The 14,818-nt window shown below is 41.3% G+C and overlaps 1 protein-coding gene across 1 annotated transcript; it reads right to left on the bottom strand.

Annotated features, from left to right (window-relative positions):
• Positions 1-2,537: 2,537 nt before the first annotated feature.
• On the bottom strand, positions 2,538-7,853 carry LOC128309271 (uncharacterized; the record flags this gene model as incomplete). The annotated part of the gene is made up of 2 exons (XM_053045634.1): positions 4,739-7,853; positions 2,538-3,139 (listed from the first exon to the last, which is right to left on the bottom strand). Coding segments are annotated over exons 1-2 (3,717 nt in total), but the record flags the coding sequence as incomplete, so codon positions are not given.
• Positions 7,854-14,818: the final 6,965 nt, after the last annotated feature.

Raw genomic sequence — 14,818 nt, 5'->3', positions numbered from 1 at the left:
TTCAACTAAATTCGTGCATCCGATTCGAACTTTGTACTTTGCTATGGAATTCTACCAGGATTGAGTTTACATGCAAAAACTGTCTATTTCAACTAAATTCGTGCATCCGTTACGAACTTTGTACATTGCTATGGAATTCTACCAGGATTGAGTTTACATGCAAAAACTGTCTATTTCAACTAAATTGGTGCATCCGTTATGAACTTTGTACTTTGCTATGGAATTCTACCAGGATTGAGTTTACATGCAAAAACTGTCTATTTCAACTAAATTTGTGCATCCGTTATGAACTTTGTACATTGCTATGGAATTCTACCAGGATTGAGTTTACATGCAAAAACTGTCTATTTCAACTAAATTCGTGCATCCGATACGAACTTTGTACATTGCTATGGAGTTCTACCAGGATTGAGTTTACATGCAAAAACTGTCTATTTCAACTAAATTCGTGCATCCGATACGCACTTTGTACTTTGCTATGGAATTCTACCAGGATTGAGTTTACATGCAAAAACTGTCTATTTCAACTAAATTGGTGCATCCGATACGAACTTTGTACTTTGCTATGGAATTCTACCAGGATTGAGTTTACATGCAAAAACTGTGTATTTCAACTAAATTGGTGCATCCGATACGAACTTTGTACTTTGCTATGGAATTCTACCAGGATTGAGTTTACATGCAAAAACTGTCTATTTCAACTAAATTCGTGCATCCGTTATGAACTTTGTACATTGCTATGGAATTCTACCAGGATTGAGTTTACATGCAAAAACTGTCTATTTCAACTAAATTGGTGCATCCGTTATGAACTTTGTACTTTGCTATGGAATTCTACCAGGATTGAGTTTACATGCAAAAACTGTCTATTTCAACTAAATTCGTGCATCCGATACGAACTTTGTTCATTGCTATGGAATTCTACCAGGATTGAGTTTACATGCAAAAACTGTCTATTTCAACTAAATTGGTGCATCCGATACGAACTTTGTACTTTGCTATGGAATTCTACCAGGATTGAGTTTACATGCAAAAACTGTCTATTTCAACTAAATTCGTGCATCCGATACGAACTTTGTACTTTGCTATGGAGTTCTACCAGGATTGAGTTTACATGCAAAAACTGTCTATTTCAACTAAATTTGTGCATCCGATTCGAACTTTGTACTTTGCTATGGAATTCTACCAGGATTGAGTTTACATGCAAAAACTGTCTATTTCAACTAAATTCGTGCATCCGATACGAACTTTGTTCATTGCTATGGAATTCTACCAGGATTGAGTTTACATGCAAAAACTGTCTATTTCAACTAAATTGGTGCATCCGATACGAACTTTGTACTTTGCTATGGAATTCTACCAGGATTGAGTTTACATGCAAAAACTGTGTATTTCAACGTAATTGGTGCATCCGATACGAACTTTGTACTTTGCTATGGAATTCTACCAGGATTGAGTTTACATGCAAAAACTGTCTATTTCAACTAAATTGGTGCATCCGATACGAACTTTGTACTTTGCTATGGAATTCTACCAGGATTGAGTTTACATGCAAAAACTGTCTATTTCAACTAAATTGGTGCATCCGATACGAACTTTGTACTTTGCTATGGAATTCTACCAGGATTGAGTTTACATGCAAAAATTGTCTATTTCAACTTAATTGGTGCATCCGATTCGAACTTTGTACTTTGCTATGGAATTCTACCAGGATTGAGTTTACATGCAAAAACTGTCTATTTCAACTAAATTCGTGCATCCGATACGAACTTTGTACATTGCTATGGAATTCTACCAGGATTGAGTTTACATACAAAAACTGTCTATTTCAACGTAATTCGTGCATCCGTTATGAACTTTGTACATTGCTATGGAATTCTACCAGGATTGAGTTTACATGCAAAAACTGTCTATTTCAACTAAATTGGTGCATCCGATACGAACTTTGTACTTTGCTATGGAATTCTACCAGGATTGAGTTTACATGCAAAAACTGTGTATTTCAACGTTGTTGCGAACGCAACAGGGCAACAAACACGCGACACGAGAAAATTCACTTTTCTTAATACGTTTATTTAATACCTTAATCGTAGGCTCACGGGGACGTATTAAAAAATCAAGCGTGTTCTTTAGCGCGGTTGGCTTGTTACTGGGGCCCAGTTCGCCTGATTCCACGCGTGTCCTCCGGTCATCGCCTTTGCCAACAGGTCATCCCTTTTCCTTCGTGTGTGAGTGAGCGCGCCGGACTTTCTCCACTCAGGGCTAGATTCACTCACGCCCGCGCTTTCTGTCAAACCGGCTGTCATCGACGTTGATGTTTGTCAACACTGGCCCCCAGTGTTTTGACTTGTCAAAGCACTTCCCTGTCTGTCGATGTCAATAGCTGCTATCTTAACCGCCGGTCGTTCGCACGTCGTTCCGTTCGCTAGACGCACGTGTACTCGACGAACCGCACCGTCCTTCGATTGTATTGCGCGTATTACTCGCCCTTTTGGCCAACAGCCGCGCGGGAGAGTTTCATCCACAATCAAGACTACGTCTCCTTCCTTGAGCGGTTCACGGGGCTGATACCACTTTGTCCTTCGGGTCAGGGTAGGAAGGTAGGCTGCCACCCATTTTCGCCAAAATATATTCGCGTAGATTTGTGACGTTTTCCAATTGTTGCGCAGCGTGTCCGGCGAGTCGTCTATAGTCACAAACGGCTTTACTCCAGCTGATGAACCTAAAAGCAAGTGATTTGGGGTTATTGGTTCATCCTCCTCACTATCAATTGGCACATCCGTCAACGGACGAGCGTTCACTATATGCTCGACTTCGATCAGCCAACTGCTGAGTACCGCGTCCGTTGGGTGTCGCGTGAATCGGATGTTGTGTAAAGTCTGCTTGACCGTCCGGATTAATCGCTCCCACGCTCCCCCAAAGTGTGGTGCGGCTGGCGGATTGAAGACCCATTGAGTGTTCGGTAAGTTCATCGTCTCGATCATCTCATCCATGTCTACTTCTTTTAGGGCCTCTCGAAGTTCGCGGCTCGCTCCGACAAAATTTGTTCCTCGATCCGAGTAGATTTCCACCGGCGTTCCACGACGAGCTATGAAATTCCTCACCGCTAGTATGCACGCACTGGTCGACAACGACGGAACTGTTTCAATATGGATAGCGCGCACCGTTAGACAGGTAAACAGTACCCCCCATCGTTTTTGCGTCTTCCGTCCATCAGCCACAATGAACGGTCCAAAGTAGTCGATTCCGGTGTAGCTAAACGGGCGTGAAAACGGCGATAATCTCGCCACGGGTAAATCTCCCATCATGGGCTCGCATACAGCAGCTTTACGCAGTCTACAGAACTGGCAATTGGTTCTCACTCTATGGCATGCTGTTCTTAACGCGGGGACATCAAATCTTTGTCGTACTTCGTTGATAACCGTCTGGTGATTTTGATGCCTATACCTACGGTGATAATCGTCTACAATGAGATCGGTGACTTTGCCATCTTTTGGTAGGATGATCGGTCTCTTGGTATCGTAGCACGCATGACTGCAGGCATCGATTCTGCCTTTGACGCGTAGTATTCCATCATTATCCATATAAGGACTACGTTTCACCAGACGGCTGTTGCGAGACAATGCCCTTCTGTGGCTGGTGGCAGTGGTTTGATCCATCAGCAAGCGATATTCCTCGGGATACGTACACCTTTGCACCTCTCTGATGATAGTCCGTTCAGCTAGTTGCATTTCTCGAGCAGTTAAGGGACCTGTCTGACGGTTCAACGGTTGTCGAGCGTTGTTGAGAAATCGCCACATGTACCCGACTGATCTTAGCAACCGCTTCCACCTCGAAAAACGATCGAAATCAATTATCGCACAGGTAGACACATGAGTGTTGATGATCTTCCGTTGCTCCTCTTCGGTGGTTGACGTCGGGAATGATTCGTAAGTCCAACTTATTTCTGCAGACGATAAGAACTGTGGACCTGTAAACCAGTGGCTTGCCGTTAGATGTGCGCTGAGCTTGGACCATTTAGTTGCTTCATCGGCCACGTTGAAATGCGTTGATATCCAGCGCCACTCCCTTACATCAGTCTCCTCTAGAATCTCGCCTACACGATGGGCCACGAATGTGCTGTATCTTCGGTGATCCGACCGCAGCCAGCAGATTACGTCCTTAGAGTCTGTCCAGAAAAAGGTACGGTGCACCTTCTGTCGATGAGCTTTCTTTATCGCCTGTGCTAGGCGAGTACCCAACACTGCTGCTTGTAGCTCTAGTCTTGGAACTGACATATACTTAAGAGGTGCTACCCTTGTTTTCCCACCTACGAGGATGACTTCAATGTTCCCGTTTTGTTCGTAACGGAAGTAAGCGACTGCAGCGAATCCGTCAATCCCCGCATCTACAAAGATATGAAGCTGTAGATTATTTTCGTACAATTCGATTTGTCGCCGATAACATCGTGGAATGGAAATGCTCTCGAGCACCGATAAACATTTCGTCCAACTCAGCCACTTTTCATACTGTACCGAAGGGATCTCTTGATCCCATTCTATACCTGCTCGCCATACTTCTTGCAGAATGATTTTGAGGTAGAACAAAAATCCGGCGATCAATCCCAATGGGTCGTAAATCGACATAAGCAAACTTAATAGTTGGCGCTTTGTTGGTACTGCTTTGCTGTCTAGAAAGCTTTCGAGCGATGACGGAGTTTTGAAGCAGAAGGTGTCGCTCCGCGAGTCCCACCACATACCTAGGACCTTATTTGGTGTTGAGCTGGGCTCCAAGGTTAGGTCCTTTTGTTGGTGTTCGCTACTGTCGACGGCTTGGAGAACTTCCACTGAGTTGGACATCCAATTATGAAGGGGAAACCCGCCCTGAGAGTGAATGAACGTCACATCTTCCGTTAATTTGATGGCCTCGGTTACCTCTTCAACGCTTGCCAGCATATCATCGACGTAATGGTCCTCTTTGATGCATTTCACTGCCTCGGGGTATTGCTCACCAAATCGATCCGCATTAAGGTTCTTCACGTACTGGGCACAGCTTGGCGAGCATGAGGCTCCGAACGTCATCCTAAGCATGACGTACTCGTCCGGTTCAGCTTGCTCGGGGTTCCACTTCCAAAGAAAACGTTGACTTTGCAGGTCTTGTTCATTTATGCGGACCTGGTGGTACATTTCGGATATGTCCGCTGCCACCGCTATTCTTCGCTCCCGAAAGCGTTGTAAAACACTTGAAAGCGGCGCGAGGAAATCTGGTCCTGTAGATAAGGCGGAGTTCAATGAGTGTCCGCGAAAGATTGCAGCGGCGTCCCACACAATTCGAACTTTATTAGGCTTGTTCGGATTGAACACAGGGAATATAGGTAAATACCACACCCGTGGATGGTTTGATAGCTTCTCTTCAACGGTTAAGTGGCGGACGTAGCCTTTCTCTACGTACTCTCTCATCTTTGCATTCATGACGTCTCTGAGCTTTTGATCTTTGCTCATCTTTCGCTCGAGACAGTCCATTCGTTTCAGCGCTAAGCTTCGGTTTTTAGGGAGTACGGTATCGTTATATCGCCATAGTAGCCCCGTAGAGTATCTACCCTCCACTAAATTCGTATGCTTAGCCAAAAGTTCCAAAGCTCGTTCATCCTCTTTGGACCGGATAACGTCATTGACCACCCCTCGAGGAGCTTCTAAAGCAAAGCTTCCCTTCAGGGCATTATCTATTCTTATCTCGATGTCTCGGCACTCGCATAGTTGGGCACGATGTGACGATATTGTTTCGCGTACAACGGGATAACGTCCACTGCTGCTGCATAGGCCTGATACCACCCATCCAAGACGCGTTTTTGTTGCGACCGGTTCGTCGATAAGTCCTTCTACGGTTTTAAGGGGACGGGTTAAATGATAATTATCCATACCTAGTAGTATCCGAGGGGCTGCAGCGCTGAATGATGGAATCGGCAGGGAGGATAGATGTACGTATTTTGCGCCGAATTGGTCCATATCGAGGCTTTGTGTGGGTAGTCCTAGTCTACGAACCGTGCGGATGGCCGGTACCCTATAATGGCGATCATGGCCTCGAATGCCCGAGATGTTGATGCTGACTTCAACCGACTCCGGTTCATCGCGGTGCTGGCCCCCGGTCCAACTGAGGCAGAGAGGTTTCGGATTACCGCTAAGACCAAGCTCCTGGGCTAGAGTGTGTTCCATCAGGCTAACAGACGAGCCTTCATCCAGCAACGCGATCACATTTACTTCTCGTTTATGGGCGCGTAGGGTGATTGGAATATATCGCAGCAATACTTCGCGATGAGTTCCTACGGAATGAGAATTAGTGCTTTCGTACTTGCCAGGATGTTCCTTGGTTTGATAATTATGAAGTAGCGTGTGGTGTCTCTGGGAACATCCAGCCTTTCCACAGGGTTGTTGAAGCCGGCACTGGTTTTGATGTCGTCTTAAGCAACATTTGCACACGTGATGATCGTTCACGTATTTCCAACGGTTCTCGGCACTCATCCTCAGGAACACATCACATTCAGTCAGGCGACTGCACTCGTCGTCACACGCACATTTTCTTAGCTCGGTTTTGCTCGATTCAGCTTGTCTTACAGTCGATAAGACTTTCTGGCGAGGCTGAGTGGTTGTATGGCTTGGTGAGTGGACGTTGACGTGTTTAGGAGATTGCTTTTCGTCGCGAGCGGCTGGTCTTGGGCTTACCCGTAACGCACCATTTCTAACCTTCGTCATCCATCGCGCAAACTGTGCTAGAGTGACACTCGGGAGGGCATCACAGTGCATACCCCAGTTGAGGCGCAGTACTGGTGGGAGACGCGCTACTAGCTCCTCAAGCAGAGGCCCATCGTACGTATTCTCCACACCGCTTTTCCTCACTGTTGCGCAGATTTCCTCTACTTCCAGGCCGTACTCAACTAACGTCTCTAATTTTTCCATTTTAGGTAACGGAGCTTGTCGTATCTTGTCTCGTAGTGTGGCAATAACGAGTTCTGGTCGTCCATACATCGACCTCAACGTCTCTAGAACTTCCGAGAGGTTATCCCCGTAATAGAGGCGACGCTTTACAGCTTTCAGTGCATGGCCCTTCAGCGCTTCTCGCAGGCGTTGCATATTTTCGCCATCGCTATATCCGCACAACCGTGTTGATTCCTCAAACGATGCACAAAACATATCCCATTCATCGGGATCGCCGGAAAATATGAGCAGCTTTCCGCTTACGACCTTTCTTGCTGAAGCCTGGCTGCGCGTTATTTCGCCCTCGGTGAAATTCGTGTGGTCGAATGCGGTAGAACACGGATGCATGAACCCGATTGCACCCCGTGGGTCGGCTCCATTTCGGTTCGTCTCCATTTTGCGTTCCATGGAAGACAGTCTCTCCATGATGGTAGCAAGCGTGCTGGAAAGCATTGTACTGGCCGCCTGAGACTTACACCTGGAACACTTCCATCCTCTTCCTAGCGCAGCTTCGCCTTCGTCGACGCACGCTACATGATGTTTTCGGGCACACTCACTACATTTCGCCGTTTCGCCTCCTAATGCTCGGTCACAGGAAGCGCATGGTTCCTCGATCGGTAAACTGCCAAACGGGGCGGTACACTTTTCCATACACGCCTTAATTCCCTCGAACATTCGGCTTATCTCCTTCATCGAATCGGGTTGGCCTTCAACGGCCGGGGTTGACACAACGTTCTGCTCGATCGGGTTTGGTCTGCAGTTATCGCACATCCACTCGCGATCATAAATTGTTTCATCCTCTTTGATACACTGAAGATGAAACCAATCTTCGCAAGCGTCGCACGCGACCATCTTATCTTCCTTTTCTGCCTTACAGATTACGCACGGCTTTTGGTTCTCCATTGTTCAATCCTACTTTCAGTCCGATCACGAGCGTTCCGCGATTAGTAAATGTTCCGAATTTCCTCAGGAATCTTACAATGACTTGCAACGCGGTAACTATTGAACTCTGACACTGTGGTAGTGAAAAGCAAGCTCTTCCGATTTTCCTCAAGAGTGGATCTGATTTTCACACGTATTCACAGCACCTAAGTTTCTCTCGCGAGGACACAGGCAGTCTTTCGAACTGGATAATTAGCTTGTATAATACGAGCTTGATTTTTTAAAATGTTGCGAACGCAACAGGGCAACAAACACGCGACACGAGAAAATTCACTTTTCTTAATACGTTTATTTAATACCTTAATCGTAGGCTCACGGGGACGTATTAAAAAATCAAGCGTGTTCTTTAGCGCGGTTGGCTTGTTACTGGGGCCCAGTTCGCCTGATTCCACGCGTGTCCTCCGGTCATCGCCTTTGCCAACAGGTCATCCCTTTTCCTTCGTGTGTGAGTGAGCGCGCCGGACTTTCTCCACTCAGGGCTAGATTCACTCACGCCCGCGCTTTCTGTCAAACCGGCTGTCATCGACGTTGATGTTTGTCAACAAACGTAATTGGTGCATCCGATACGAACTTTGTACTTTGCTATGGAATTCTACCAGGATTGAGTTTACATGCAAAAACTGTCTATTTCAACTAAATTGGTGCATCCGATACGAACTTTGTACTTTGCTATGGAATTCTACCAGGATTGAGTTTACATGCAAAAACTGTCTATTTCAACTAAATTGGTGCATCCGATACGAACTTTGTACTTTGCTATGGAATTCTACCAGGATTGAGTTTACATGCAAAAACTGTCTATTTCAACTAAATTGGTGCATCCGTTATAAACTTTGTACATTGCTATGGAATTCTACCAGGATTGAGTTTACATGCAAAAACTGTCTATTTCAACTAAATTTGTGCATCCGATTCGAACTTTGTACTTTGCTATGGAATTCTACCAGGATTGAGTTTACATGCAAAAACTGTCTATTTCAACTAAATTCGTGCATCCGATACGAACTTTGTACATTGCTATGGAATTCTACCAGGATTGAGTTTACATACAAAAACTGTCTATTTCAACGTAATTCGTGCATCCGTTATGAACTTTGTACATTGCTATGGAATTCTACCAGGATTGAGTTTACATGCAAAAACTGTCTATTTCAACTAAATTGGTGCATCCGATACGAACTTTGTACTTTGCTATGGAATTCTACCAGGATTGAGTTTACATGCAAAAACTGTGTATTTCAACGTAATTGGTGCATCCGATACGAACTTTGTACTTTGCTATGGAATTCTACCAGGATTGAGTTTACATGCAAAAACTGTCTATTTCAACTAAATTTGTGCATCCGATTCGAACTTTGTACTTTGCTATGGAATTCTACCAGGATTGAGTTTACATGCAAAAACTGTCTATTTCAACTAAATTGGTGCATCCGTTATAAACTTTGTACATTGCTATGGAATTCTACCAGGATTGAGTTTACATGCAAAAACTGTCTATTTCAACTAAATTTGTGCATCCGATTCGAACTTTGTACTTTGCTATGGAATTCTACCAGGATTGAGTTTACATGCAAAAACTGTCTATTTCAACTAAATTGGTGCATCCGTTATAAACTTTGTACATTGCTATGGAATTCTACCAGGATTGAGTTTACATGCAAAAAACTGTCTATTTCAACTAAATTGGTGCATCCGATTCGAACTTTGTACTTTGCTATGGAATTCTACCAGGATTGAGTTTACATGCAAAAACTGTCTATTTCAACTAAATTTGTGCATCCGATTCGAACTTTGTACTTTGCTATGGAATTCTACCAGGATTGAGTTTACATGCAAAAACTGTCTATTTCAACTAAATTCGTGCATCCGATACGAACTTTGTACTTTGCTATGGAATTCTACCAGGATTGAGTTTACATGCAAAAACTGTCTATTTCAACGTAATTCGTGCATCCGATGCGAACTTTGTACTTTGCTATGGAATTCTACCAGGATTGAGTTTACATGCAAAAACTGTCTATTTCAACTAAATTGGTGCATCCGTTATGAACTTTGTACTTTGCTATGGAATTCTACCAGGATTGAGTTTACATGCAAAAACTGTCTATTTCAACTAAATTGGTGCATCCGTTATGAACTTTGTACTTTGCTATGGAATTCTACCAGGATTGAGTTTACATGCAAAAACTGTCTATTTCAACTAAATTCGTGCATCCGATACGAACTTTGTACTTTGCTATGGAATTCTACCAGGATTGAGTTTACATGCAAAAACTGTCTATTTCAACTAAATTGGTGCATCCGTTATGAACTTTGTACTTTGCTATGGAATTCTACCAGGATTGAGTTTACATGCAAAAACTGTCTATTTCAACTAAATTGGTGCATCCGTTACGAACTTTGTACTTTGCTATGGAATTCTACCAGGATTGAGTTTACATGCAAAAACTGTCTATTTCAACTAAATTTGTGCATCCGATTCGAACTTTGTACTTTGCTATGGAATTCTACCAGGATTGAGTTTACATGCAAAAACTGTCTATTTCAACTAAATTTGTGCATCCGATTCGAACTTTGTACTTTGCTATGGAATTCTACCAGGATTGAGTTTACATGCAAAAACTGTCTATTTCAACTAAATTTGTGCATCCGATTCGAACTTTGTACTTTGCTATGGAATTCTTCCAGGATTGAGTTTACATGCAAAAACTGTCTATTTCAACTAAATTGGTGCATCCGTTATGAACTTTGTACTTTGCTATGGAATTCTACCAGGATTGAGTTTACATGCAAAAACTGTCTATTTCAACTAAATTGGTGCATCCGTTATGAACTTTGTACTTTGCTATGGAATTCTACCAGGATTGAGTTTACATGCAAAAACTGTCTATTTCAACTAAATTGGTGCATCCGTTATGAACTTTGTACATTGCTATGGAATTCTACCAGGATTGAGTTTACATGCAAAAACTGTCTATTTCAACTAAATTGGTGCATCCGTTATGAACTTTGTACTTTGCTATGGAATTCTACCAGGATTGAGTTTACATGCAAAAACTGTCTATTTCAACTAAATTGGTGCATCCGTTATGAACTTTGTACTTTGCTATGGAATTCTACCAGGATTGAGTTTACATGCAAAAACTGTCTATTTCAACTAAATTGGTGCATCCGTTATGAACTTTGTATTTTGCTATGGAATTCTACCAGGATTGAGTTTACATGCAAAAACTGTCTATTTCAACTAAATTGGTGCATCCGTTATGAACTTTGTACTTTGCTATGGAATTCTACCAGGATTGAGTTTACATGCAAAAACTGTCTATTTCAACTAAATTGGTGCATCCGTTATGAACTTTGTACTTTGCTATGGAATTCTACCAGGATTGAGTTTACATGCAAAAACTGTCTATTTCAACTAAATTGGTGCATCCGTTATGAACTTTGTACTTTGCTATGGAATTCTACCAGGATTGAGTTTACATGCAAAAACTGTCTATTTCAACTAAATTGGTGCATCCGATACGAACTTTGTACTTTGCTATGGAATTCTACCAGGATTGAGTTTACATGCAAAAACTGTCTATTTCAACTAAATTGGTGCATCCGTTACGAACTTTGTACTTTGCTATGGAATTCTACCAGGATTGAGTTTACATGCAAAAACTGTCTATTTCAACTAAATTGGTGCATCCGTTATGAACTTTGTACTTTGCTATGGAATTCTACCAGGATTGAGTTTACATGCAAAAACTGTCTATTTCAACTAAATTGGTGCATCCGTTATGAACTTTGTACATTGCTATGGAATTCTACCAGGATTGAGTTTACATGCAAAAACTGTCTATTTCAACTAAATTGGTGCATCCGTTATGAACTTTGTACTTTGCTATGGAATTCTACCAGGATTGAGTTTACATGCAAAAACTGTCTATTTCAACTAAATTGGTGCATCCGTTATGAACTTTGTACTTTGCTATGGAATTCTACCAGGATTGAGTTTACATGCAAAAACTGTCTATTTCAACTAAATTGGTGCATCCGATACGAACTTTGTACTTTGCTATGGAATTCTACCAGGATTGAGTTTACATGCAAAAACTGTCTATTTCAACTAAATTGGTGCATCCGTTACGAACTTTGTACTTTGCTATGGAATTCTACCAGGATTGAGTTTACATGCAAAAACTGTCTATTTCAACTAAATTGGTGCATCCGTTATGAACTTTGTACTTTGCTATGGAATTCTACCAGGATTGAGTTTACATGCAAAAACTGTCTATTTCAACTAAATTGGTGCATCCGTTATGAACTTTGTACTTTGCTATGGAATTCTACCAGGATTGAGTTTACATGCAAAAACTGTCTATTTCAACTAAATTGGTGCATCCGTTACGAACTTTGTACTTTGCTATGGAATTCTACCAGGATTGAGTTTACATGCAAAAACTGTCTATTACAACTAAATTGGTGCATCCGTTATGAACTTTGTACTTTGCTATGGAATTCTACCAGGATTGAGTTTACATGCAAAAACTGTCTATTTCAACTAAATTGGTGCATCCGTTACGAACTTTGTACTTTGCTATGGAATTCTACCAGGATTGAGTTTACATGCAAAAACTGTCTATTTCAACTAAATTGGTGCATCCGTTACGAACTTTGTACTTTGCTATGGAATTCTACCAGGATTGAGTTTACATACAAAAACTGTCTATTTCAACTAAATTGGTGCATCCGTTACGAACTTTGTACTTTGCTATGGAATTCTACCAGGATTGAGTTTACATGCAAAAACTGTCTATTTCAACTAAATTGGTGCATCCGTTACGAACTTTGTACTTTGCTATGGAATTCTACCAGGATTGAGTTTACATGCAAAAACTGTCTATTTCAACTAAATTGGTGCATCCGTTATGAACTTTGTACTTTGCTATGGAATTCTACCAGGATTGAGTTTACATGCAAAAACTGTCTATTTCAACTAAATTGGTGCATCCGTTACGAACTTTGTACTTTGCTATGGAATTCTACCAGGATTGAGTTTACATGCAAAAACTGTCTATTGCAACTAAATTGGTGCATCCGTTATGAACTTTGTACTTTGCTATGGAATTCTACCAGGATTGAGTTTACATGCAAAAACTGTCTATTTCAACTAAATTGGTGCATCCGTTACGAACTTTGTACTTTGCTATGGAATTCTACCAGGATTGAGTTTACATGCAAAAACTGTCTATTTCAACTAAATTGGTGCATCCGTTATGAACTTTGTACTTTGCTATGGAATTCTACCAGGATTGAGTTTACATGCAAAAACTGTCTATTTCAACTAAATTGGTGCATCCGTTACGAACTTTGTACTTTGCTATGGAATTCTACCAGGATTGAGTTTACATGCAAAAACTGTCTATTTCAACTAAATTGGTGCATCCGTTACGAACTTTGTACTTTGCTATGGAATTCTACCAGGATTGAGTTTACATGCAAAAACTGTCTATTGCAACTAAATTGGTGCATCCGTTATGAACTTTGTACTTTGCTATGGAATTCTACCAGGATTGAGTTTACATGCAAAAACTGTCTATTTCAACTAAATTGGTGCATCCGTTACGAACTTTGTACTTTGCTATGGAATTCTACCAGGATTGAGTTTACATGCAAAAACTGTCTATTTCAACTAAATTTGTGCATCCGATTCGAACTTTGTACTTTGCTATGGAATTCTACCAGGATTGAGTTTACATGCAAAAACTGTCTATTTCAACTAAATTCGTGCATCCGATACAAACTTTGTACATTGCTATGGAATTCTACCAGGATTGAGTTTACATACAAAAACTGTCTATTTCAACTAAATTCGTGCATCCGATGCGAACTTTGTACTTTGCTATGGAATTCTACCAGGATTGAGTTTACATGCAAAAACTGTCTATTTCAACTAAATTGGTGCATCCGTTACGAACTTTGTACTTTGCTATGGAATTCTACCAGGATTGAGTTTACATGCAAAAACTGTCTATTTCAACTAAACTCGTGCATCCGATACGAACTTTGTACTTTGCTATGGAATTCTACCAGGATTGAGTTTACATGCAAAAACTGTCTATTTCAACTTAATTGGTGCATCCGTTACGAACTTTGTACTTTGCTATGGAATTCTACCAAAATTGAGTTTACATGCAAAAACTGTCTATTTCAACTAAATTTGTGCATCCGATTCGAACTTTGTACTTTGCTATGGAATTCTACCAGGATTGAGTTTACATGCAAAAACTGTCTATTTCAACTAAATTCGTGCATCCGATACGAACTTTGTACATTGCTATGGAATTCTACCAGGATTGAGTTTACATACAAAAACTGTCTATTTCAACTAAATTCGTGCATCCGTTATGAACTTTGTACATTGCTATGGAATTCTACCAGGATTGAGTTTTCATGCAAAAACTGTCTATTTCAACTAAATTTGTGCATCCGATACGAACTTTGTACATTGCTATGGAATTCTACCAGGATTGAGTTTACATACAAAAACTGTCTATTTCAACTAAATTGGTGCATCCGTTACGAACTTTGTACTTTGCTATGGAATTCTACCAGGATTGAGTTTACATGCAAAAACTGTCTATTTCAACTAAATTTGTGCATCCGATTCGAACTTTGTACTTTGCTATGGAATTCTACCAGGATTGAGTTTACATGCAAAAACTGTCTATTTCAACTAAATTCGTGCATCCGATACGAACTTTGTACATTGCTATGGAATTCTACCAGGATTGAGTTTACATACAAAAACTGTCTATTTCAACTAAATTCGTGCATCCGTTATGAACTTTGTACATTGCTATGGAATTCTACCAGGATTGAGTTTACATGCAAAAACTGTCTATTTCAACTAAATTCGTGCATCCGATACGAACTTT

This window comes from Anopheles moucheti, unplaced genomic scaffold (assembly GCF_943734755.1).
Source record: "Anopheles moucheti unplaced genomic scaffold, idAnoMoucSN_F20_07 scaffold_107_ctg1, whole genome shotgun sequence".
In the NCBI taxonomy this organism is placed as follows: Eukaryota; Metazoa; Arthropoda; class Insecta; order Diptera; family Culicidae; genus Anopheles; species Anopheles moucheti.
This window is presented reverse-complemented; position numbering and strand designations above follow the sequence as displayed.